This window comes from Saccopteryx leptura, chromosome 4 (assembly GCF_036850995.1).
Source record: "Saccopteryx leptura isolate mSacLep1 chromosome 4, mSacLep1_pri_phased_curated, whole genome shotgun sequence".
In the NCBI taxonomy this organism is placed as follows: Eukaryota; Metazoa; Chordata; class Mammalia; order Chiroptera; family Emballonuridae; genus Saccopteryx; species Saccopteryx leptura.
This window is the reverse complement of record NC_089506.1, coordinates 213,253,347-213,277,818: the sequence shown is the minus strand read 5'-3', so window position 1 is coordinate 213,277,818 and position 24,472 is coordinate 213,253,347. Positions and strand designations below refer to the sequence as shown.

The following is a 24,472-nucleotide window of genomic DNA, read 5'->3' as shown; positions in this document are numbered from 1 at the left end:
ACTGACTGCGTGCTGGGAGGGCAAGCTTCGGCCAGATCCAGGCCAGATCCAGTCCGTGCCTTCAGGGAGCACACAGTTCAGGAGGCAAAGGGGCAAACAGAAATAATCCTATAAGGCAACAGCTTTAATCAAACCACGTCCAAGAAAGTGAGGAGAGGGCGTGCATTCACATGTACCAAATATACACCTGTCCTAAGCCCTCCTGCAGGAGATAGGCCCTGTCCTCATCAAGCTTATAGCATACTGTGTGAGAGCAGATACAAGTGGAAACACAAAATCATACCAAATCTAGACTAACCACGGACAGGGGTTGTACATAGGCTTGTTGCAGGCCCCTCAAACCTAGACCAGGAATTTCCTTCCCGCTATCCCCCGTACAACTCCCACCGCTAACAGTGGATCCTGATCTCCACTGGACCCCTGTTCTGGGACTGAGGGGTTGGGAGCAAGGCGGACTCCGGTATGGGAAACGATTTCCACCCACTCCACCCACTCTGGGATTCTGCACTGAGAGATGAGCCAGCAGCATCCTTGGAGGCCCTGCGTAGGCTCCCCAACCTGGGACTAGCAGGGCTTTAGGCAGGCAGGTGCCTGCTGGATGAATGCCGGCGAGTCTTATCTCAGCTTGGCACAAAAGATTCCAAAGCGATTCTATCTCTAGGAAGGAAGGTTTAAGTTTCTCTGAGGGCAGCCGGCTTCAGCGACCTGCCTGCGGGGATAGGGACACGCCCAGAGGCACGGGAGGCGCGGAAGCCTTATTCAGGGCGGCCTGGCGCTGCGGGCAGATGCACCTGCTGGGCCAGCTCGGGTGGGCGCGGGCAAAGCGGGGGCGGTGCAGGGTGGCGGGGGTCCGGGGCAGGTCAGCAGGAGCTAGGAGGCGGCTGCAGCGGAGAAGCGGCCCCGCAGCCGCGCTGACTGCGGGTCTGGACAGCACTCACCGACCCTGGGCACCGGGCGGCCGGCGCGCTGCCCTCTCGCGGGGTCCACTCCTTCGGCCCCCGGCGCCGCTCCCGCCTCGCGGAAGCGACAGATGCTGACAGATGCTAGGCCGCCGAGGCTGGGAGGGGGCGCCTGCGATCGGCCACAGCCAGACAGATCTGGCAACTCAGGATCCGGCAGGAGGCGCGCCGGCCGCCTCGCGCGTGCGCCGTGGGCCAACCCTGCGGGTGCCCTGCCTGCTCCGGAACGCCCCTCCCTATCGCGCCTGCGCAGTGTCCCGTGCGCCAGGTCAACGCCAGCAGGGGGCGCGGGACAGCTGGGCCAGGTGGGGGTGCTGACAGAGGCTGAATCAGGTTGTCGGTAGGTGCTGCAAGGCTGGTGAAGTAGTTATCACCGGAACCTCGATCTTGGTTGGTCTCCCATTTTACCTTTAGCACTGGGTTCTGTTGGGTGTGTTGCTCCATCTCCTCACGGAGAGGGTATGGACCTCTCTATCGGCCTCACTCCTGGTGGACAACTCCTCTCGTGTCCAGTACCTCGTCTGGCCTGGTGCTGACAGCTGCTGGAGCTGACAAGACCTTGGGAGGGCAGGGAAGTTTCTGGAAAACGGTCGTAGGGTGGACAGGAAGGCCAGGCATCCCGGGATGTGACCACAGAAACCAGAGGCAGTTCAAAAGGGCGGGGAGGCCAGGGGTTCCCAAGGTTGGGTTGGAGTCATCTCCCACAAAGAGAGTCACAGGTTAGGGTTGGGGCCACCTTGGACTGGAGGGTTCCAAGGCCAAATTTGGGTCACCTTGGTTGAGGAAGTTCCCAAAGCTGGATTGGGGTCACTTTAGGCAGGAGGGTGAGTGTAACGCCAGCCATTCACATGCAGGTTCCTATTAGATTCGGACAGACAGTAAAGAAACAGTGGAGTCAAGAAATGGTGGGCCATTCCTTTATTCAAGACTCGTACCAGCCTGACCTGTGGTGGTGCAGTGGATAAAGCGTCGACCTGGAATGCTGAGGTTGCTGGTTCAAAACCCTGGGTTTGCCTGGTCAAGGCACATATGGGAGTTGATGCTTCCTGCTCCTCCCCCTGTTCTCTCTATATCTTTCCTCTCTCTCTCTTTCCCCAATAAAAAATGGATAAATAAAATCTTAAAAAAAAAAAAAAAAAAGACTCGTACCAGCCAACGAGCAACACACACGGGGTAAAACACTTCCCTCTTATTCAGAGCTCACAAAGCTACTGACACATTCTCCAGTTCCACAACCAGGAGAATCTTCTCCGGTTTTTCCTAGAATCAAAGGCTCCACCAGTCTCAGTGGAGCTCACAAAAGCCCTCACCTCTGTTCCCCATCTCCTTCTCTCTCTGTTCTCCCCCTCTTTTCTTTTTAAAACTTTCCTGGCATGCCTGACCTATGGTGGGTGCAGTGGATAAGGCACCAACCTGGAATGCTGAAGTTGCTGGTTTGAAACTCCAGGCTTGCCCGGTCAAGGCACTTATGAGAAGCAACTACAGTACTTCTAGGAGTTGATGCTTCCTCTTCCTCTTCCCCTTCTCTCTCTCCCCTCTCTAAAAATCAATAAATAAAATCTTTAAAAAAACCAAAACTTTCCTGGCATGAAAATCCCTCCTCCGGCAACATTAGCATAACAATGGCCCTTCTTAAGCAGTAAGGTAATTAGCAATTTCACAGATCACATACCTGGCACTGCCCAGCACCATTTTTTAACACTAAAAGTGAGCAAACTACAAAAATACAAATTTTACAAACTCATTTGCCCAAAGTGATGGGTTGGGTTGGACCGAAGTATAGTGAGGTCAGGTCAGAGTCACTCGGGAATGATAGGGTCCTGAGGCAAACATCACCTGTCTGGGAAAGTCACTGGACAGGGTTTAGGTCACCTGGGGCTGAGAGTTTTGAGGCCTAGTTGGGGTCAAACCTGAGACTGGAGGGTCTCGTGGCAGGTGATGGGGCTGGGCGAGGGTGCACTGGGCTGGAGTGTGGACAGCGCGGGGCCGACAGTCGCTGCAACATGGCCCAGTAGGGTCTATGTCTCCAGCAACTTGAAGACTCTGAGGATCCTCTTCCAGCAGCCCAAGGCACAGCCACAGGTGAGCCACTCGGCTGTCCCCGCCGGGAATCTGGCGGTTCCTATCAGCAGTTCCTGGGCCGCAGCAAGCCAGCCAGTCCTGGGGCACTGCCACCTGACCAGCCCAGTTCCTGTCTCTGCTCCCAGCACGCCTCTGGGATCAAGATACGACTTTTTAAACAGTAAAGTAATGACAAGTAGAGAGGTTTATTATTCTGCCACCTGAAGACTCCTTATAGATTAGTAACTGAGCATCTCGATGCCCCATTTGATTTTGTTTATAGCACCTTTTACTATCTGCAGTGGTATTCACTTATTTGATTTTCCTCCCTCTCTGTCCCTCACCACAAGGTAGTCTCCATGAGGAAAAGCATTTTGTCTGGTTTATGGCTACGTTGCAGGATGCCAGAATGCCTGGCAGAGAGGAGGCACTTGGTAAATATTTGTTGAATAAAAAGTCACAAATACCTGGTTTTAAATCTTAACCTGGGGGTTGGGGGATAGTGTATAAAGAGGGATAAATATAAGATGATGGAAAATGATTTGATTTTGGCTGATGGGTATACAACATAATCAAGAGTTCAAATGCTATAGAAATGTTTACCTGAAAGCTATGTGCTCTTATTGGTCAATGTCACCATGTTAACGTTAATTCTCTAAATAAAATTTAAAAATTAAAAGAAAAACTTAACCTGATCCCTTAACTAATAAGCATGTCATTTACCTTTATGAATCTCAATTTCCTATCTCTAAGATTAAAATAATAATAAAACTGTAATAATAATAATTCCAAACTCAAAGGCATTTTTTTAGGGTCAAATGCTAAGTGGTTATTACAATGCCTGGCACATAAATGTCAAATAAATACTAGAATAACGTGAATACAACTAGAGCCTTATATAGCTTGGTATTTTATAATGAACATACAGAAAGAAAGAAAAAAACCCACCCAAAAATGAATGTATTTGTAGGATGGGTAGGAGCATAGATTATTAAAGTGTTGCAAACATCTTAAAAATTGTCTTTTCTGGGCCTGACCTGTCGTGGCGCAGTGGATAAAGCGTCGACCTGGAAATGCTGAGGTCGCTGGTTTGAAACCCTGGGCTTGCCTGGTCAAGGCACATATGGGAGTTGATGCTTCCAGCTCCTCCCCTCCTTCTCTCCCTCTGTCTCTCTCTCCTCTCTGTCTCTCCTCTCTAAAATGAATAAATAAAATTTTAAAAAAAATCGAAATAAAAAAATATTTAAAAAAAAAAAAAAAAGCCTGACCTGTGGTGGCGCAGTGGATAAAGCGTCGACCTGGAAATGCTGAGGTCGCCGGTTCGAAACCCTGGGCTTGCCTGGTCAAGGCACATATAGGAGTTGATGCTTCCAGCTCCTCCCCCCTTCTCTCTCTCTGTCTCTCTCTCCTCTCTGTCTCTCTCTCCTCTCTAAAATGAATAAATAAAATTTTAAAAAAAATCGTCTTTTCTGGCCTGACCTGTGGTGGCACAGTGGATAAAGCGTCGACCTGGAATGCTGAGGTTGCCAGATCAAAACCCTGGCCTTGCCCGGTCAAGGCACATATGGAAGTTGAAGCTTCCTGCTCCTCCCCCCCTCCTCTCTCTCTCTCCCCTCTAAAATAAATAAATAAAAATAATTTTTAAAAAATTGTCTTTTCCTATAAGCCCTCACAGACTTCACCCCTTCCTTCTAACCCCTTTCTACCAGAAAACTCTATGATCCTGGCTGACTGGTCTTTCTCTTCACTCCACCTCTTTCTTTTTAAAAAAAAAAAATTTTTTTTTATTTATTCATTTTAGAAAGGAGAAAAGAAGGGGGGGGGAGCAGGAAGCATCAACTCCCATATGTACCTTGACCAGGCAAGCCCAGGGTTTCGAACTGGCGATCTCAGCATTTCCAGGTCGACGCTTTATCCACTGTGCCACCACAGGTCAGGCCTCCACCTCTTTCTTATACAATTTTTTCTTTCAAGAACCAATCCTCCGTTCCTGCCTGTCTGTCCCTGTCTATTCCTCTCTCTGTTTCTCTGTCTCTGTAAAAACAAAACAAAAAAAAAGAAAGAAAGAAAGAAAAGAAACCAATGTCAGCTCTTATCTCTTTTTCAGGGACACAAATACTATATCTATCTATCACTCTTTCTCCATCCCAATATATGAATTATTATTATTATTTTGTACAGCAGTGTCTAAGCTGCTGGTATTCAATGCAGAGTTTTAGAATAGAGCTTCTCTGATTGTTTCCACAGGAACAATGTTATAATTGGGGCGATAAATTCTAGACCAATGGCTGTACACCAACCCTTCATTCAGTTATTCAGTCATTACATTGTAGTGGTTAAAGCCTGTTATTGAATCTGATGACAGCCTCAAGTTGACTCTCAAATCTTCTCAGAGAGAGGAATAGATAGGGACAGAAAGACAGGAAGGGAGAGAGATGAGAAGCATCAATTCTTCATTGTGGCACCTTAGTTGTTCATTGCTTGCTTTCTCATATGTGTGTTGACCATGGGGCTACAGCAGACTGAGTAACCCCTTGCTCAAGCCAGTGAGCTTGGGCCTAAGCTGGTGAGCTTTGCTCAAGCCAAATGAACCTGCGCTCAAGCTGGCAACCTCAGGGTCTTGAACCTGGGCCTTTCAGGTCCCAATCCGACGCTCTATCCACTGCACAACCACCTGTTCAGGCTGAATCTCAAATCTTTTTTTTTGTGAGTGTGTGTGACAGAGGCAGAGAATCAGAGAGAGGGACAGACAGACAGGAAGGGAGAGAGATGAGAAACATTCTTTGTTGCAGTTCCTTGGTTGTTTCACTCACTGATTTCTCATATGTGCCTTGATGGGGGGGCTACAGCAGAGCAAGTGATCCCTTGCTTGAGTTAGCAACTTTGGGCTCAAGCTGGTGAGCCTTGCTCAAACCCAATGAGGCCGTGCTCAAGCTGGTGACCTCGGGGTCTCGAACTAGGGTACTCCCGCGTCCCAGCCCGATGCTCTATCCACTGCGCCACCGCGTGGTCAGGCTGAATCTCAAATCTTAATGTCTTACTTAACCATTCTGTGCCTTAGTTTCCTTGTGTAAAGTGGGGATCATACAGTACTCACTTCATAGGATATTGTGTAGATTTGATGCATCAAACAGAAAATACTTAGAAAAGTGCTTGGCACTTTGCAAGGGCCCAGTTTCCAGTTTTGGAAAGATTATGAGTAAAGCCTTCCATAATCATTTGTGTATAGGTTCATGAGTAAAAATAAAGTTTTACATTTGAAAAGAAAAGTTTTCCTTTTTCTTGGGTAAAAACAGGAATGGGCTTGTTGGATGATATGGAAGTATATGTTTAGCTTATAAAAAAATTGGCTATTCTAGTAGTCTAGTAGCTATGTAGTAGTATTTTGTTGTGGTTTAAATGTGCATTTCCCTAATTACTAATGATGTTTATCATCTTTGCATAGTCATATTTGCCAGTCATATATCCCTTTTGATTAAGCATCTTCATTTTTCTTTTTATCCAAAGAAAAAATTGGCTTGTTCTCTTACTTTGAATTTGAGCTTTATTTATCTGGATACAGTTCCATTGTCAGATAGCAATTGGCAAATAATTTTCTCCCAGTCAGTGGCTTGTGTATTTTTTTATTCTATTAAGTCTTTTTCTTTTCATAGTTTTGCTATTTTTATTTATTCATTCATTCATTTTAGAGAGAAAAGAGAGAGAGAGAGAAAGGGGGAGGAGCAGGAAGCATCAACTCCCATATGTGCCTTGACCAGACAAGTGCAGGGTTTCGAACCGGCAACCTCAGTGTTCCAGGTTGATGCTTTATCCACTGCGCAACCACAGGTCAGACAATTCTATTAAGTCTTTAGCAGATAAAAAGTTTTTAATTGTGATAAGGTCCTATTTATTTATTTATTTATTTATTTATTAAGTGAGAGGAGGGGAGATAGAGAGACAGACTCCTGAATGCACCCTGACTGGGATCCACCTGGCAACCCCTGTCTGGGGCTGATGCTCAGACCAACTGAGCTATCCTCAGCACTGGGGGGCTGACACTTGAACCAATCAAGCCACTGGCTGCGAGAGGAGAGAGAGAGAAGGGGGAGAGGGAGAAGAGAAGCAGATGGTTGCTTCTCATGTGTGCCCTGACCGGGGATCGAACCCACAACATCTACATGCCTGGCTGACACTACATCCACTGAGCCAACCGGCGAGGGCCTGATAAAGGCCAATTTATACGTTTTTCTTTTATGCCTTTGATGGCATAACTAAGAAGTCTTTTCTTAGTCCAGTGGTCGGCAAACTCATTAGTCAACAGAGCCAAATATCAACAGTACAACGATTGAAATTTCTTTTGAGAGCCAAATTTTTTAAATTTAAACTATATAGGTAGGTACATTCCTTATCAAGGTAGCGCCTGCACGTGGTATTTTGTGGAAGAGCCACACTCAAGGGGCCAAAGAGACGTATGTGGCCCTTGAGTCGCAGTTTGCCGACCACTGTCTTAGTCCAAGGTCACAGAGATGTTCTATGTTTTTATTTCCTAGAAATTTTATAGTTTTATTTATTTATTTATTTTATTCAGTGAAAGGAAGGGAGGCAGAGACAAACTGCTGCATGTGCCCCAATCAGGATCCACCTGGCAAGCCCACTAGGTGGCGATGCTCTGCCCAGCTGGGGCATTGCTCCATTGCTCAGCAACTGAGCTCTTCTTTATGCCTGACGTGGAGGCCATGGAGCCATCCTCAGTGCCCAGGGCCAAATTGCTCAAACCATTTGAGCCATGGCTGCAGGAGAGGAAGAGAGAAAGAGAGAGAGAGAAAAGAGGAAGGGGCAGAGAAGCAGATGGTCACTTCTACTGAGTTCCCTGACTAGGAATCAAACCTGGGACTTCTACTCGCCAGGCTGATGCTCTACCACTGAGCCAGCCAGTCAGGACCTTGACAGGTGCTTCTGATGTAACCGAGGTATGAGAACCATTGACCCAAGGCCCGTGTGCTCCAGACCATCACCCTATCCAGCCTGTGAGTGTGGACAGATGTGGCTCTGCACCCACTTCTGTTATGAGGATCTCCTCTGAGACATGCCTTTCTCCAGTGGGGTTACTCTGGCCCCCTCTAAAAGCACTCTCAGCTCCTCATTTGTAGGTCATTGTCTCCTTCCCTTCTCATCCAAGATCCAGGAAAGTGGTGTCTACTGTCCCTGCCCACACTTCCTACCTCCCATCACCACTCACCCAAAATTATAGCAGTATCACATCCCTTGCTACCACACCCACTGGTTTCTCTCTGATTTTTCCATGTAACTTCTCTGTGGCATTTACAATTTCCCTTGAAGCCTTCTGATGAAAGCCCTCCTGTGGTCTCTCCCCACTTTGTCTGGTTCTCTATTCCTCCACAACCCTTCTCTGCCTCTTCTGAAGGCTCCTCTTCCTTTCTCTTAAACGGTGCGATCTTTCGAGTTCCCAATCTACTTCACATTTCCTTACCCTTTCCTCCGCACCCTGACACCCAAGAATTCTTTTTTCCATTCACCCCAGGGCCTTCAATTGCCATGTTATTCCAAGCAGGAACATCCTTGTGCTCCCCACAGTCTAGACTTTCTAATGAGTTCTCTTATCCTCCTGAAGCCCCATGGGAAGTGGGTTCTTCACACACCCTCTGAGAGTGTGTCTTACCCCACTGGGTCCTAGGCGCTCTTACTGCTAGGGCAGTGGGTGGGGGCTAAGGAAGGTGTGGCTGCAGCATAGCCAAGAGGAGAACATCTGATTCCTGAAAAATAAGAAAACTTCACCTCTGTACAAAGGAGAGCAATAAGGATATAAAGAACAAGACAGAGCCTGACCTGTGGTGGCGCAGTGGATAAAGCATCAACCTGGAATGCTGAGGTTGCCGGTTCAAAACCCTGGGCTTGCCTGGTCAAGGCACATATGGGAGTTGATGCTTCCTGCTCCTCCCCCTTCTCTCTCTCTGTCTCTCTCATTCTCTCTCCTCTCTAAAAATTAATAAAAGTAAAAAAAAAAAAAAAAAAAAGAACAAGACAGAGGACAACTGAGGAACTTTGAGTGACCAGGGTGCTATTCTTTACTCAGTGCCGCAGTATTACAGGGAAGTTAGAGCAGTGAATGACAACTGACTAGCTCATTCCAGTTTATTAGGGCTTGCAAGGTGCTCCCAAAATCTAACACTGTACATATCTGCCTGGGAGAAATAGGCAACAAGTAACAGTGCAGGGGAGGAGGGCAACAAAGTAACATAGCAGGAGAGGAGGCAACAAAGTAACAAATTGGCAAATAGTAACCAACAGAAGCAAAGGTGTGAGGCAAGATGAGAAGTCTGAGGAGTCCTCCAGATTCCTACATTATGTGGGACATCTGGGGGTGCAGACCCCACACATGTTCAGCTTTATCCACTTGACTTCCTGTGCACATCACCCCAACCCCCTCTTACACCCCCAATTTATAGCCCCTTGTCATTTTAGGACCACTGAGACTCTCATATTCCTTGTGATCATCCATCACCTCACTTCTCCATCTTCTGCTCCAGACTGGCATGGAACATGGGCACCACGGGGTTCAGGGAGCAGGAGGGATGAGGGAACAGAGGGGATATGACAGCTGATTGAGGCTTTGGGAGGGTGGAGGATCTGAGCCGTGACCAAGATTCCAGACTTCTCCAGGCAAAGCTACTCTGTTCTCCATTGAACCCAAAAGGATTGCATTTCTTTCCTTGTTAGAATGTCTCATAAAAGAGATAGGATGTGAATTGGTTTCTGATAGACTATGTGAGCACCCCACTGATACTTCTGAATGAACAGAACGCTCAGCTGTGGCTGGCAGTAGTAACCAGTAAACAGGTGTGCGCTTTCCTTTTAGGAAGGGCTCTCAAGTGACAGTGGAAAGATACTGGGGATAGACTTGGAAAGATATTTGGTCAAAGTGAGAGGGTTAGGGCTTGCCCTGGGCAGGAATGGAGTAAGGGTCCAGGGTGAGCCTCGTTCTTGGGGAAGAAGAGGTCAAATGTGCTGACTGAGTGGATGATTTCGAGCCCAGACCTCCAATTCAACTTTCTGCATTACAATCTGTGCAATCAGCGGGTGTCCTCACCTAAAACACAAACAGGAAGAAGCAGGGCGTGAGGCCTCGGGGTGAGGGCCAGGGGTCAGGGGCCGCCTGGGCGCCGCGCGCGGGTGCCGGCTCGTCCGCGTCCACAGGTAGACGACTCCGTCCTGGCCCCAGGTGCGCACTGCCGTACGCAAGACTCCGCATCCAGAGGCGCAGCCGGAACGCCCGACCTTCCCTGACAACCCACTGCGCGCCGTGGGTTCGGGTGGCCAGGACCTCTGACGCCGAGTCTGCAGCGAGACACAAGCACCGAACAGCCCGTGAACACGCGGGCCATTTCGGGTTAACGAAACTACTGCCCGCCAAACAGGGCCGCGTCCCTTCGGGACCCCCGCCTGGAGTAGCGTACCGGGGCGGCTCCGCCAATCGACGACCGACGTTCGAATTCGCGTCCTGGCGTGGCCAATCGAGGCCGCCAAGTGGGCGGGGACCGAGGGCGGAGCCTGTAGGCCAGCGGCGCGCGCCCCCCCGGGTCGCCCAATGGGAGCACTGGGCGCGTTTGAAAACTAGAGCGGGCGGCGGGGCGGGTTTGCGCGTGCGTGGGGCGGTCCGCGCAGGGCTGTCCCGTGGCTGAAGCGGCTCAGGCAGAGGCAGTGGCGACGGCGGCTGAAGTGGCCGTGCAGGTGGCGATGGGGAGCGGCGGTGGTGAGCGCGGGGCTCGGGACGCGGACAGCGGTGGGCGGGCGGCCCGAGATTGCTCACACGGGCTCGAGCCCTTCGCCCTGGGGTCCCGGCTGCACCTGCCCTGCGCGCGGTTTAAATGCCAGGCAGCGCCTGGTTCGCATGAAATCCCCGCGCCAGTCCCACTACCTTGTCGAGGGCTGTGACTGCAGTCGCGGTTTCGGTGATTGTCACTGTGGCAGTTAAGCGTTTTTGTGTCTATCCTACATCAAGGAAATGAGGACAGTGTGGTAAAACTCATATAATCAGTGGGCACCGGTCGCCCCGAGTGTAGGTCTGGCTTTCGCAGCACGTTAACTGCTGATGGGAAGACCCGGCGGGGCGGCGGGGCGGCGGGCGGAGTGCTGCCGGGAGAGCCGCCACCTCTGGTCCCGACAGGAGGGAGGAGCGGGTGGCAAACCAGGTACATTGTAGACAAGGGGCTCCGGCGCGGGGGTTTCTAAATCCTCTGCTTACCGCGAGGAAGATGCTGCTGGAGTTGAAATGAGCCCAACGGGGAGAGAGGATGCTGAGCAGAGCGGAGACCGACCTGGCCTCCAAGATCAGCCTTTGCTTCCTTGTGGCGCTGACCATCATAGTTTGGACTCGAAACCAGACTGTTCAAGTCCACAGATCCTTACTGATCATTATTATGCATTTAAGGCGTATGCAAATGGAAGCAGAGATGAGCACCAGTCCCAGGGAGCTTCATTGAGAGACCTCATCATCTTGGGCTGCTTTTTTTCTCTTCCTGGTTGTCATCTGGGGTCTGGATCAGAAGGTTTTCCAATAGCCAAATTATACGACTATCTGCTACTCACCATAAATACTTACTGAATATTTAAATGAATGATGATGTCTTCTGTTATCCTTATAATACTCCTCCTTTATTCTTTGTTGGGGACTAGAAATATGGCTGATTCCTTTTATGGGGCAAATAAAATTTACATCATCTTCAGACATAACTTTTCATTATCAGTACAACTCCTTTTTCCATTTTATTTATTGGGATGTCTGATTCTTTTTTTTCTTAAGTGGTCCACTGTAGGTGTGCCAAGTGTTTCTGTTATCCTACAAAGCGAAGAATAAGAAGGAGACCCCGAAACCTAACCATCTTGAGTCTCCCAGAAGATGTACTCTTTCATATCCTAAAATGGCTTTCTGTTGGAGATATCCTTGCTGTTCGATCTGTAAGTTGCTAGATGAAAATAGTGTCCACCCTAGCCTTGTTGGTCATACCATCAAAGCTTCATGTACTTAAATGTCAGAACAGAACTTTGGCTACAAAAGAGGGCAGAGAAACAAGGGTTAGATATTGTTAATAGATGCTTGAGGTTGTTCTGATTGTAATAAAGCTGAAATGAAGCACACTCATTGTGATGTTTAACAGAGAAAGCACTCTTCTTTGGCAGTAAAATTTGCATCTCTTAAGAAATAGGATATCACCCTTGAAACTAATCTAATACTGTATCTCAACTGTAATTGAAAAATAAATTTTGGTTGGCTGAGCTACAGAGCATCAGCCCTGGTGTGGAAGTCCCGGGTTTGATTTTTGGTCAGGGCACACAGGAAAAGTGATCATCCGCTTCTCCCCCCACCCTCCTTTCCCCTTTCATTTCATCTCTCACAGCCATGACTCGAATGGTTCAAGCAAGTTGGTCCTGGGCGCTGAGGATAGCTCCATGGCCTCGCCTCAGGTGCTGAAATAGCTTAGTTGACTAGCAACGGAGCAGTTGTCCCAGATGGGCAGAGCATCACCCTTTAGGGGGCTTACCAGGGGCGCATGCAGGAGTCTGTCTCTCTGCCTCCCTGGCTCTCACTTAATAAAAATAAGTACGTAAATAAATAAAATTTTAAAAAGAAAAATAAATCTTTAGCTCTGGCTGCGTGAATCAGTGAACAAAGCATCGACCTTGCACACTGTTGCAGGTTCAACCCCCAGTCAGGGCACGTCCCAAGAAGCAATCAATGGGTACACAACTAAATGGAACAACTAAATGAAACAAGTAGATCCTTCTTTCACTTAAATCAATGGGAAAAAATTTTAAAAATTATTATTTTTGTTTGGAGAGAGAGGCGGGGGAGAGAGAGAGACAGGAACATTGAGCAGCTCCTGTATGTGCCCTGACATGAGAATCGAACCTACAACCCAAAATGGCAACTGCTGTGCTCCAGAAGGACACTAACCAACCCAGCTATCTTGCCATGGCTAAAAGAATTTTTAAAGAAATACTATTTAAAAAGGCCTGACTGGTGGTGGTGCAGTGGATAGAGCATCGACCTGGGATGCTTGAGGTCCCAGGGGTTTAAAACCCCAATGTCGCTGGCTCGAGCATAGGCTTATCTGGCTTGAACACAGGCTCACCAGCTTGAGCACGGGGTCACTGGCTTTAGTATGAAATCATTGACATGATCCCATTGTCGCTGGCTTGAAGCCCAAGGTCACTGGCTTGGCTGGAGCCCCCCAGTCAAGTCACGTATACGAAGCAATCAATGAACAACTAAGGTGCCGCAACTACAAGTTAATATTTCTCATCTCTCTCCCTTCCTGTCTATCTTCCCCTCTCTCTTCCTCTCTCTCTCTTGCTTTAAAAAATATATATAAAAAATACAAGTGTGTATATATATATATATTTCCTTCTAAATGAGACTAGGGGAGATACTGAGACAGACTCCAGCATGCGCCCCTACTGGGATCCACCCAGCACCCCCTTGTGCCCCCCCCGCCCCCCCCACCCTGGTCTGGAGCTGATGCTCCAATCAACCAAGCTGTTCTCAATGCTTGGACCAATGGAGCCACTGGCTGCGAGAGGGGAAGAGAGGAGAGAGAATGGGGAGAGAGAGGAGAAGAGAAGCAGATGGTTGTTTCTCATGTGTGCTCTGACCAGCGATGGAACCCAGGATGTCCACACATCGTACTGATGCTCTGTCCACTGAGCCAACTGGCTAGGGCACAAATACATTATTGAGTACAAGTCCTGTGTAACGTTCAGTACTGAATGGGACTCTGGGAGTTATTTTACAGATAACAGAACTGCAATATCTGTGCAGTTTGAGTGACTTAACTCAGGGCATATAGGAAGTTAGTGGGAAAATAAGAACCTACTTCTCTAACTCTCAAAGCTTCCTCCATTTGGGTTTTAATATCCATGGGTGCTGAGTTGCCACTGGCAATGGGAACATAGCGCTCAAGTTGCTAACCTATGATCAAGGCTCCCACCTAGGGCAAAGGTTCCAGGTCCTATGTGAGGCTGCTGTCATATGTGTCAGTCTTTTCCAAGAGCCCCTGTTGACCTCTATGCTCCAGTCATGCTCCCACTGGCAAGACTCCAGGCAGGGCAACACAAAATAGATTTCTGTCCTAGCTGCTCCTGTTAGACTTGTATCTCCTTATCCTTGCAGGTATATACTCCTACAGAGGTGTCATCTCCTCTTTCTCAGTCTAGGTGCTTATTCTCCCTTCCAGGACCACTGGCCCCACCTTTAGAGCCATAGAGAAACTTGTTTCTGGGCTGTTTTCTCTGTTCAAAGCAACTGTTATTTTGAGACACAGGCTGGGGTCCTTTACTATTGGGGTATGGAAGGGGACAGAAGACCCTATGTCTTTCTATTAGCTTCAAGAGCTCCAGAGGCATGGTTTTGGGGGAGGTCCCTTAATAATCCCCCCACCAACCCTGTTTTTTGTTGTTCTGCAGGTGCACTCCCATCTGAAGTACCTGGTGGACAACCATGCCAGCTTATGGGCATGTGCCAGCTTTCAAGAGCTGTGGCCTTCTCCAAGGAACCTAAAGCTCTTTGAAAGGTATCTCTGTACCCTGACAACAGCTTGGTTTTTCTCCCACATTGGGGCCTTCCTGATATTTCAGCCTGTGTCTCCAGTCCTGACCTAGACATGATTTTCTTCCTATAGCCCCTGCCAATGCCTTATACCCACTCCCAAGGAAGCAACTGAGGGCTATCAACCTCGCCCATCGAGTCACATGACTTCCAGCACCGTCATCAGTCATCCACCAGCACAGGCCTGGCTTATTAGTCACAGTGGTGCTTCTGAAGAACCCCCTTGGGGCTGTGACCCATCCCTTATTACTGAGCCCCAGGTCACCTGTGTGTGGAAACTTTTAGTCAGCCCTTTTTTCTTTTGGTCAGAATCATGCGGTTTAAACCCTATTGCATTTCATTCACTGGCTGATCCCATTCCCCTGCTCGAGTTGGGGCCCAGAGGGGAAACCAGGAACCCCATGTGCTGATGATTTCAGGCAGGCCTCTTGACACGTAATGAACAAACTATACAATTTACCCTTTTAAAATGTGGAACTTGATAGTTTTTAATATATTCAGAGTTATGTAGCCATCAATACTGTCTAACTTTAGAATGTTCTAATTACCCCAAAGTGAAACCCCATAGCCATTAGCAGTCACTGCCTATTTTATCTACAATCCCTCAAATCCTAGGCCACTGCTAATCCTCTTCCTGTCTCTGGACTTGCCTGTTATAAACATTTCATATAAGAAATCGACATGTGAGCCTGACCAGGCCAGGCAGTGGCGCAGTGGATAGAGCGTCGGACTGGGATGAGGAAGACCCAGGTTCGAGACCTCGAGGTCGCCAGCTTGAGTGTGGGCTCATCTGGCTTGAGCAAAAAGCTCACCAGCTTGGACCCAAGGTCGCTGGTTCGAGCAAAGGGTTACTCGGTCTGCTGAAGGCTCATGGTCAAGGCACATATGAGAAAGCAATCAATGAACAACTAAGGTGTCGCAACAAAAAACTGATGATTGATGCTTCTCATCTCTCCATTCCTGTCTGTCTGTCCCTATCTATCCCTTTCTCTGACTCTCTCTCTGTCTCTGTTAAAAAAAAAAGAGAGAGAGAGAAAAGAAATCGACATGTGGCCTTTTGTGACTGCCTTCTTTCACTTTGCATGTTTTTAAAGTTCATCCATGTTGTAAGTTCATCCATGTTGTAGCATGTCACGGATAAATGATAATATGACTACATTACCTAAAATAATTTTCTATCCAGAAAATAAGTATTGTAGCTTCAGTTGCTGTGATGGAACATTGCCTTTATGGATTAAAACTGTACAATATGTTATGTTCTTATGTTCTAGGGCTGCTGAAAAGGGAAATTTTGAAGCTGCTGTGAAGCTAGGCATTGCCTACCTCTACAATGAAGGCCGTAAGTAGGGCTGGAGCTAGCATTGCCCCACTTGGTGTTGATGTTTTAGAACAAGCAGGAGTCCTTCCCAGTGTCTGTAATTTAGTTGTTCTTCTTGCTATGTCTGCTGGTCTGCCTCATTGTCTCCTCCAGGGAGCTTGAGCCCAGAGGTGCCCAGGTAAGGGACTCATTGAGAACTTCGACTTTGTAGGTTCGAAGAGTCAACTCTTATTTTTTATTTATTTATTTTTAAAGATTTTATTTATTCACTATAGAGAGGTAAGAGAGAGAAAGAGAGAAAGAAGGAGGGAGGAGCAGGAAGCATCAACTCCCATATGTACCTTGACCAGGCAAGCCCAGGGTTTTGAACCAGAAACCTCAGCGTTTCCAGGTTGACACTTTATCCACTCCGCCACCACAGGTCAGGCCAAGTCAACTCTTATTTTAATAAATCATTTCGGTTGACAAATGAGCAGAGACTCGGAATGGGGGCTACTCAGGCCGCCAGCCTTTTCCTGGTTGCCCACCCTCTGTCCAGTTAACACTGCAACCCATGTGCAGACTCGGGCTCCTGTTTTCAGTAACAGCTCCTCTGTGGAGCTCTGGGGAAGCAGTCAAAGCATGCCTAATTCCATGGGGTATCAATAATGCAGGTAGCCAGGGTTCTAAGCAGGAGGCAAGTACAAACAGGTGAAGCCGGCATGATGTCTGAATCTCATCACCCCCAAGGATCAGGTGCTCCTTAAAGAATTTTGTGCGGCCTTCTCCCAATTCCTGCCTATTTGGTTGACACACCAAGAACTAGCCTGTCCTGGTTCCCAAAACACAAAGACGGGTATAGCATCCATTTTTCTGTTTCTAGAAGATCTGGCATCTTGTTGAGAGGTGACTTATGCACATGGTTGGTTGACACTGTTGTAACTGAAAAAGGCGATGAACATTCCTCGTGTAGCCTCAGGAGAGCAGCAGTCCTACCCAACTCTCCTGTCAGATAACAGTTCCCAGGCATAATTCACATGACATACAACTCACTCATCTAAAGTATGCAACCCAGTGGTTTTTAGTATATTCACAGAATTGTGGCTTATTTTGGAAATTCTCACTACCCCTAAAAGAAACTTTTTAGCAGGGCAGTTGCTAGAGGTTCTCAGTAGGAGGGAGGGTGGGCATATGACATTTCCACAGAGAGCACCTTCCCAACCTTTTAAATCTAGGCTGCTGGGAAGACCTGGCAAGGACACGTGGTTCACAAAGTAGAGGGAGGAAAGGGAGGAGTCCTCTGTCCCGAAGGGCTCTTCTCTCCTAAAACACCAGCAACTTTGCATCGCAGTGGGCTTAAGGTTTAAGACTTTCACAAAAGACCATGGAGAACATTCCACGTTTGTCCTCATACATCCCTGAGTTACATTGCATCCACCTCTACAGTGTCTGTGTCTGATGAGGCCCGTGCAGAAGTGAACGGCCTGAAAGCTTCTCGCTACTTCAGTCTTGCCGAGCGACTAAATGTGAATGCTGCACCTTTCATCTGGCTCTTCATCCGCCCTCCATGGTCAGTGTCTGGAAGCTGCTGCAAGGCCGTGGTTCACGAGAGCCTCAGGGCGGAGTGCCAGCTGCAAAGAGTGAGTCCTGGCAAGGGGCGCACGTGGGTCAGGCTGCTCTGGCTAGTTCAAGCTTCGTAGGATCCCAAGAGGTGAGAAAACCTTAAGGGAGAAGCTGTGGACCATATAAAGTCAGGGATCTGATGGCAGTAGAGGCACAGAACATCAAGTGGTTAGAAATGACGCTGCAGGAGGAGGCCTCAGAGCCTGGGGTCAGGGGACTCTGATGAGGGGTTGGACTGCAGGCACACTGACAGCTGGAAAGGCTAGACAGAGGCTCTGAAGCAGTCAGTCCTCTGCAAAGAGGGTGAGTCAGGGGCCATGGGACCCACAGACTGGCAGGGCGGCCCTCAGCTATTCTCTCCACTGATGCTTATCCTTCTTTCTTCTCCTTTCTTTAGACTCACAGAGCATCCATACTGCACTGCTTGGGGAGAGTGCTGAGTCTCTTTGAGGTGAGTTGAGTCATCCATCTTCCTTGGACTCTGCGTTGTTTGATATGTGTCTGGCCTGGGTGAGCACGCAGAGTACAGCAGCTTCACGTGTCCATGCTGCTCACCTTTCTGGAAGCACAAACACCAACGATGAGGAAATAAACTAAAAGCAGCAAAAGGAGGTGTCCAGGGTTCAAAGCCAAAGTGAGTCCTGCCTGTGAGAGGCTATGTGGAACCAGGATCCGGTGCATCCAAGAGTGCACTGGACCAGGGCATATTTGTCTCATGGTTCTGCTGTTGGGGAGCCTCTCCCACTCCTCACTCAGGCTTCTCCACACTTGAGAAAGCTGTAACGGATGTTGTGATTAAGAAAGCCCCTCTGTTGCTAACTCAGGTATGGTGGTGGCTTCTGGTAACAGGTGTGCATTGACAGTAGCAGGGAGGGACACTGAGCGTGAAGGGGGTAGTGGAGCCCTGAGACAGCCCCCAGCATCACCATCTGGGTGGTTCAGTGTGGAGGGCTGGCCCTCCAGGTGGCCCAGGGCCAAGCCAAACACAAACCTGGTCAAAGAGAAAGCAGGGCCTTTGAGGGCAGAACTCATGAATTCACTCTCTACATTGGTTCTCAAATTGTGTATCTTTAGAGAATTCATTTCTATTCTAATTTAGTTAACTCACCTGACCAGGCAGTGGCACAGTGGATAGAGCGTCGGACTGGGATGCAGAGGACCCAGGTTTGAGACCCCGAGGTTGCCAGCTTGAGCGCGGGCTCATCTGGTTTGAGCAAAAGCTCACCAGCTTGAACCCAAGGTCGCTGGCTCCAGCAAGGGGCTACTCGATCTGCTGAAGGCCCGCGGTCAATGCACATATGAGAAAGCAATCAATGAACAACTAAGGTGTTGCAACGTGCAATGAAAAACTAATGATTGATACTTCTCATCTCTCTCCGTTCCTGTCTGTCTGTCCCTGTCTATCCCTCTCTCTGACTCACTCTCTGTCTCTGTAAAAAAATAAAATAAAATAATTTAGTTAACTCATTTTTATCGAAGAGCAATGCATGTGATTACTTAGAAGTTAGTAGAATGGTTTAGCAGGAAGAGAATAAAAAAAGAATAAATTATGCTTGGACTTATTCCAGGATGAAGAGAAAAAGAAGCAGGCCCGTGACCTCTTTGAAGAGTCTGCTAATCAGGGATGTTTGACCAGCTCGTACCTCCTCTGGGAAAGTGACAGACTGAGCGATGTGAGTGGACCAGGGTCTGGGAAGAGGAGGAATTATGTTGGCCAAAGCAGTCTCCAAACTGGCCCTCAGATGAGGTTGTCACCACAGAAAGGATCCTCATACAGCTAGCTCCTAGGCCCCTTGCTGCTCAGTTGGCCACTCTTGGTGCTGCCCCCAAAGGGCCACCGTCATGCAGTGGTTTTCAACCTCTTTACACTTGGGAACTGGTGAAAATAGAATTATTTCGGGGACCACTAAGGCAGAAATCACCCTGAGTTTAAGTGAATTTGACTAAGATCACTGAGTCTATAATCTTCATACAACATTAGGGGGGTTAACTTTTGCGGACTGGCACAAAATTTCTGGCAGGCTGGTCCGTGGACTGGTGGTTGAAAAACACTGATTTGGAGGATAGAGGACTGGAAAGAAGGTGCAGCCAGGGACCCTCTGGGGGTGTTGGGGGAACATTTAAGGACCCCATGGGTCAGTTCTGAGTTTTTCCGTAGATACAAGCATATTAAGTCAAGATGTGACTTTCCCACATTGACAGATGTCCGATCCTGGACGATGCCTCCACAGCTTTCGGAAACTCAGGGACTACGCCGCCAAAGGTTGCTGGGAAGCCCAGGTGAGGCGGGAGCTGGCCTTACACCCCTGAGCTCTCTTTTAGGAGGCAGTAAAATTGACCCAGGACTGGAACTGTGTCTTAAAAGTTTAGCTCTGGGATGTGTGAGGAGGAGAGCCTGGAAGTTTTCCTTTCCTCTGCCCATTACCACCCTATCATCTCAAAGCCCACTGCCCCTAATCCAGTGTGTCCAGTTTCTAAGTGCTTGTGGGCTGCATTGTTGTCCAAATCCATACCAGTCCCTGAAGGTGTCTAGCAGGTGAAGCTTACCTCAGCCACAGAACTTGAGGCTCCTTAGAGCAGGTGGGCATGTGCAGTGCTGCCCTTTCCTCATTTGACCTGCTCACCGGGTCGCCCACTGTCAGAACCAGAACTTCAGGGATTTATAGTTGGCATTCTTCAACTACTCTCTCTTTGTATCTATAAAGTCATGGTTTCAAGACAAATAAAGCAAGTGGTAAAAGCTCAACCAATCAAGTGGATGGCTGAGAGTCATCAACCCTCAAAAGTGAGGGCCTGCCCTGTGGTGGCGCAGTGGATAAAGCGTTGACCTGGAAAGCAGAGGTCGCCGGTTTGAAACCCTGGGCTTGCCTGGTCAAGGCACATACCACAAGCAACCAGTGAACAGCTGAGAGTGAAGCAATAACTTTGCGTTCCCCCCCAGCTCCTCTCTATGTAAAATCAATAAATTAAAAAAAATAATAAAGCGAGGAAAGAAATCACAAAGCAGTAGGTGGCCCAGCCTGACATGTCCCAGAATACTGTAATGTTTTATGTCCAAAAAGGCATTCAGCAAATTTGTAAGATAAGACAACCAACAATGTGGTTCTAGTTGGAGCTTAAACTCATCAATAAGAATAGAAAGACCCTGATAAAGTCCACAGCACCTGAGTGACCTCCGAGAAAAGAGGCAAAACTGGCTGAAATACAGAAGCAGCATTCTAATTACTGCTGGCTACAAGGGCATGTGTTTCAATGAGAGTACAGAGGATCAAATTAGCAAATTATGTATATACATGTTTGTGTATATATAGTCCATGTGTTTTTTTTCTTTTCTTTTTTTTTTGTATTTTTTCTGAAGCTGGAAACGGGGAGAGACAGTCAGACAGACTCCCGCATGCGCCCGACTGGGATCCACCCGGCATGCCCACCAGGGGGCGATGCTCTGCCCCTCTGGGGCGTCGCTCTGCCGAGACCAGAGCCACTCTAGTGCTTGGGGCAGAGGCCAAGGAGCCATCCCCAGCGCCCGGGCCATCTTTGCTCCAATGGAGCCTTGGCTGCGGGAGGGGAAGAGAGAGAGAGAGAGAGGAAGGAGGGGAGGGGGGTGGAGAAGCAAATGGGCGCTTCTCCTATGTGCCCTGGCCGGGAATCGAACCTGGGTCCCCCGCACGCCAGGCTGACGCTCTACCACTGAGCCAACCGGCCAGGGCCAGTCCATGTGTTTTTTGAGTAGATGGGTAGTAAACTCAGAAAATACACTTTTTAGTGGGTGTGAACATTGGTGCTTGCCTTTCAGAAAGAACTTGGCCACAAGTAGCAAAATGCTTAGCAGAGCACCACTTCTGTAGACTGACCACGGGAGCAGACTGGTGCGGGCACTAAAAGTTGACTGCACAAAGATGTTCCACAAAATAATAAAACATGTCAGAAATACCTGAACAGGAAGTACAGGTGAAACATGTTTGCAGATAATTTCATTTCCTAAGAAAACACGTTATTGTTAGGTAAGCAAAGACTAGATTAGACATGTGTATACTGTGATCACAAATGCATATGCACACTGTTACAAATGCATAGAAAAACCTGAAAGGAAGTACATAGACATGTATGTATTTGCCAGCGGCCACATACAGACCCAGATGTTAAAGGCAGGTCATTTGAACCCCCAGCCTGCTCTTTGCCACTTGGCTATGCAGAGTCCCACTGGGCATCTTTCATAATTGGGAGTTGAACAGAAACAAATGTGATTTTTAAAATTATTTTTTTTTATTTATTCATTTTTTTAGAGGGGGCAGAGAGAGAAAAGGGGGGGAGGAGCAGGAAGCTTCAACTCCCATATGTGCCTTGACCGGGCAAGCCCAGGGTTTTGAACCGGCAATCTCAGCATTCCAGGTCGATGCTTTATCCACTGCGCCACCACAGGTCAGGCACAAATGTGATTTTTTTAAAAGGTTGCCAAAATATTTTGGCTGAGGAGCTATACCAAGTATGAAGGAGATTGCTATTGTATACCTTTTATCCTTTTTAAGATCCTTTATCATGTGATATATTACTTATTTCAAAAAGGATAAATAAAACCTTAGCCATACTGGTTCCAGGAGGCCTAGAAGGCATAAGCAGAGCGAATGGGTATGCACGTCTTCTCCCTCAACAGCTCTTCACGTTTGGGAATGGAAAAACTTGTAAAAGCCACTGCTTTGTGCTTATTCTGCATGTCCTTCCTTCTCAGCTGTCTTTAGCCAAAGCCTGTGCAAATGGAAACCAGCTTGGACTAGAAGTGAAAACGTCCAGTGAGATAGTCTGCCAGCTGTTTCAGGCCTCCCATGCTGCTAATAAGCAGGAAGTCTTTTCCGTGCAGAAGGGACTCAACGACACAATGAGGTGAGGGGTTCAAGTCAGAGCTTCTAATTGGCAGAGTGACCACCAGTCTCTGGAGTGAAGGGATCTGTCAGTTCTGTCACAGAACACTCTGTTGTCAACCCCACTAGGACCCCCCCCCCCATTCATATGTGTGTGTGTTTTCTAAAACCAGTCATGCCAAAGTTATCTGGGGCTTTGAGGAGAAAATATCCCTCATAAAAAGTGTGTGTTCTTACCTGACCAGGTGGTGGCACCAGTGGATAGAGCGTTGGACTGGGATGCAGAGGACCCAGGTTCAAGATTCCGAGATTGCCAGCTTGAGTGTGGGTTCATCTGGTTTGAGCAAAGCTCACCAGCTTGGACCCAAGGTCACTGGCTTGAGCAAGGGGTCACTTGCTCTGCTGTAGCCCCCTGGTCAAGGCACATATGAGAAAGCAATCAATGAACAACTAAGGTGCTGCAACGAAGAATTGATGCTTCTCATCTCTCTCCCATCCTGTGTGTCTGTCCCTATCTATCCCTCTCTCTGACTCTCTGTCTCTGTCAAAAAAAAAAGAAGTGTCTGCTCTCTAGCCTGACCAGGTGTGGCACAGTGGATACAGCATTGACCTAGGATGCTGAGGACACAGATTTGAAAACCTGAAGTTGCCAGCTTGAGCGCAGGATCATAGACATGACGCCATGATCACTGACTTGAGCCCAAAGGTCGCTGGCTTGAAGCCCAAGGTCACTGGCTGGAGCAAGGGGTCACTGACTCAGCTGGAGCTGACTGGTTAAAGCACATATGTGCCCTGGCTGGTTGGCTCAGTGGTAGAGCGTCGGCCTGGCATGCGGAAGTCCTGGGTTTGATTCCCAGCCAGGGCACACAGGAGAAGCACCCATCTGCTTCTCCACCCCTCCCCCTCTCCTTCCTCTCTGTCTCTCTCTTCCTCTCCTGCAGCCAAGGCTCCATTGGAGCAAAGATGGCCCGGGCGCTGGTGATGGCTCCATGGCCTCTGCCTCAGGCGCTAGAATGGCTCTGGTTGCAACAGAGCGATGCCCTAGATGGGCAGAGCATCGCCCCCTGGTCGGCATGCCGGGTGGATCCCGGTCAGGCGCATGCGGGAGTCTGTCTGACTGCCTTCCCATTTCCAGCTTCAGAAAAATACAAAAAAAAACAACAAAAAAAAACACACAACAAACCAAAGCACATCTGTGGAGCAATCAATGAACAACTAAAGTGCTGCAACTATGAGTTGGTGCTTCTCATCTCTCTCCTTTCCTGTCTGTCTGTCTCTCTCACCCTGCTTAAAAAAAATTAAGTGTCTGCTCTCACCCTGGCCAGGTTGCTACCTGGATAGAGTGTTATCTCAGTGTACCAAGGTCAAGGGTTTGATTCCTGGTCAGGGTGCATATGAGAAGCAATCAATGAGGGCACAACTAAATGGAACAACTTAGTGGAGCAGTGAGTTGATGCTTCTTTTTCTCTCTTCTTCCCTCTCCCTCCTTCCCTCCCACCCCTATCCCCTTTCCCCTTTCTTTTCTTTCTCAAATCAGTGAGGGGGTTGGGGGGAAGCCTATAGAAAAAAAGTGTCTGCTTTCTCCAATTTTTCTTTCTAAGCCTCAGAACAAGTGAAACCATTTTAAACATTTTTCTAAAATGATGGGATTCATACCCTCAATTTCTGAAGCCCAGAAACCACCTATTCTTTACAGGCCATCATTATGAGCATCAACTTAGTGCATGAAATTCCATGGCCCTCTGAGCCAGCCTGCCCCAGGGAGCTATGCCCTGTGGAGCAGCTGCGATGTGCCCAGCAGACTGAAACCCCAGCACTACCCCTCTTCTGCAGGTCCATTTTTCTCCAAGGTTCAGAGATAAGACACTCATACACTCAATCACAGAACATGTTAGTAAAATGGAAAATGTGAACACTTTTTTTAAACTTATGCAAGAAATTTCTAATACGTTTGGATTTATAATGGGCAGGGTTTGGCTGTATTTCAGCAGACAATGCCCGGCACATAGTAAGTTCTCAGTAAACACTTATTTTTATCCCTGGCCAGATAGCTCGGTTGCTTGGAACATTG

General features: G+C 48.2%; 2 protein-coding genes and 1 long non-coding RNA gene across 4 annotated transcripts in view; 1 reads left to right on the top strand and 2 right to left on the bottom strand.

Moving 5' to 3' along the window:
• The window catches only part of ABCA3 (ATP binding cassette subfamily A member 3), a 62,344-nt gene extending 61,181 nt beyond the window's left edge, over nucleotides 1-1,163 (bottom strand). For both annotated transcript variants that reach the window (XM_066382848.1, XM_066382850.1), the window contains exon 1: nucleotides 939-1,163. The gene's annotated coding sequence lies outside the window, so the exon portion shown is untranslated. The remainder of the gene's footprint in view (nucleotides 1-938) is intronic.
• A 6,458-nt stretch (nucleotides 1,164-7,621) lies between these two features.
• On the bottom strand, nucleotides 7,622-10,569 carry LOC136403744 (uncharacterized). Its single transcript, XR_010751181.1, has 3 exons — nucleotides 10,478-10,569; nucleotides 10,111-10,358; nucleotides 7,622-7,792 (listed from the first exon to the last, which is right to left on the bottom strand). It is a non-coding gene; the product is annotated as an uncharacterized lncRNA (long non-coding RNA).
• Nucleotides 10,570-10,675: 106 nt separating this feature from the next.
• CCNF (cyclin F) overlaps nucleotides 10,676-24,472 on the top strand; it is a 28,401-nt gene continuing 14,604 nt past the window's right edge. The window contains exons 1-9 of the mRNA XM_066382847.1: nucleotides 10,676-10,773; nucleotides 11,824-11,978; nucleotides 14,484-14,590; nucleotides 15,897-15,964; nucleotides 17,369-17,562; nucleotides 17,943-17,996; nucleotides 19,114-19,218; nucleotides 19,748-19,825; nucleotides 22,272-22,423. Of these exons, the coding sequence (XP_066238944.1) occupies nucleotides 10,758-10,773; nucleotides 11,824-11,978; nucleotides 14,484-14,590; nucleotides 15,897-15,964; nucleotides 17,369-17,562; nucleotides 17,943-17,996; nucleotides 19,114-19,218; nucleotides 19,748-19,825; nucleotides 22,272-22,423 (929 nt within the window). The 5' untranslated portion in view covers nucleotides 10,676-10,757. The remainder of the gene's footprint in view (nucleotides 10,774-11,823; nucleotides 11,979-14,483; nucleotides 14,591-15,896; nucleotides 15,965-17,368; nucleotides 17,563-17,942; nucleotides 17,997-19,113; nucleotides 19,219-19,747; nucleotides 19,826-22,271; nucleotides 22,424-24,472) is intronic.